At 66.2% G+C, this 210-nt stretch overlaps 1 protein-coding gene across 1 annotated transcript in view; it reads right to left on the minus strand.

Moving 5' to 3' along the window:
- Positions 1-120: 120 nt before the first annotated feature.
- Positions 121-210, minus strand: part of CPNE7 (copine VII) — a gene marked incomplete at its 3' end in the record, with an annotated part of 5,156 nt that continues 5,066 nt past the window's right edge. Inside the window, exon 14 of the mRNA XM_010014388.1 lies at positions 121-178. Within this exon, the coding sequence (XP_010012690.1) occupies positions 121-178 (58 nt within the window). The remainder of the gene's footprint in view (positions 179-210) is intronic.

The following is a 210-nucleotide window of genomic DNA, read 5'->3' on the forward strand; positions in this document are numbered from 1 at the left end:
GAACTTGGGGGTGGCACCTGCACCAGTGCGCAGAGCAGCATCCATGGCTTGCTGTGCCGTGATGCTTGGTCCTGCCATGGGGACAGGAGGGGACAGGAGGATCCCCGGTGCCTCACTCACGTTCTTGAACTCCCGGAAGGGGACGAACTGGACGATGTCCCGCAGGACAGGCTCGCCCCTGGGGGGGCGCAGGAACCCGGCATCCCCACC

This window comes from Nestor notabilis, unplaced genomic scaffold (assembly GCF_000696875.1).
Source record: "Nestor notabilis isolate BGI_N333 unplaced genomic scaffold, ASM69687v1 scaffold20345, whole genome shotgun sequence".
NCBI lineage: Eukaryota > Metazoa > Chordata > Aves > Psittaciformes > Psittacidae > Nestor > Nestor notabilis.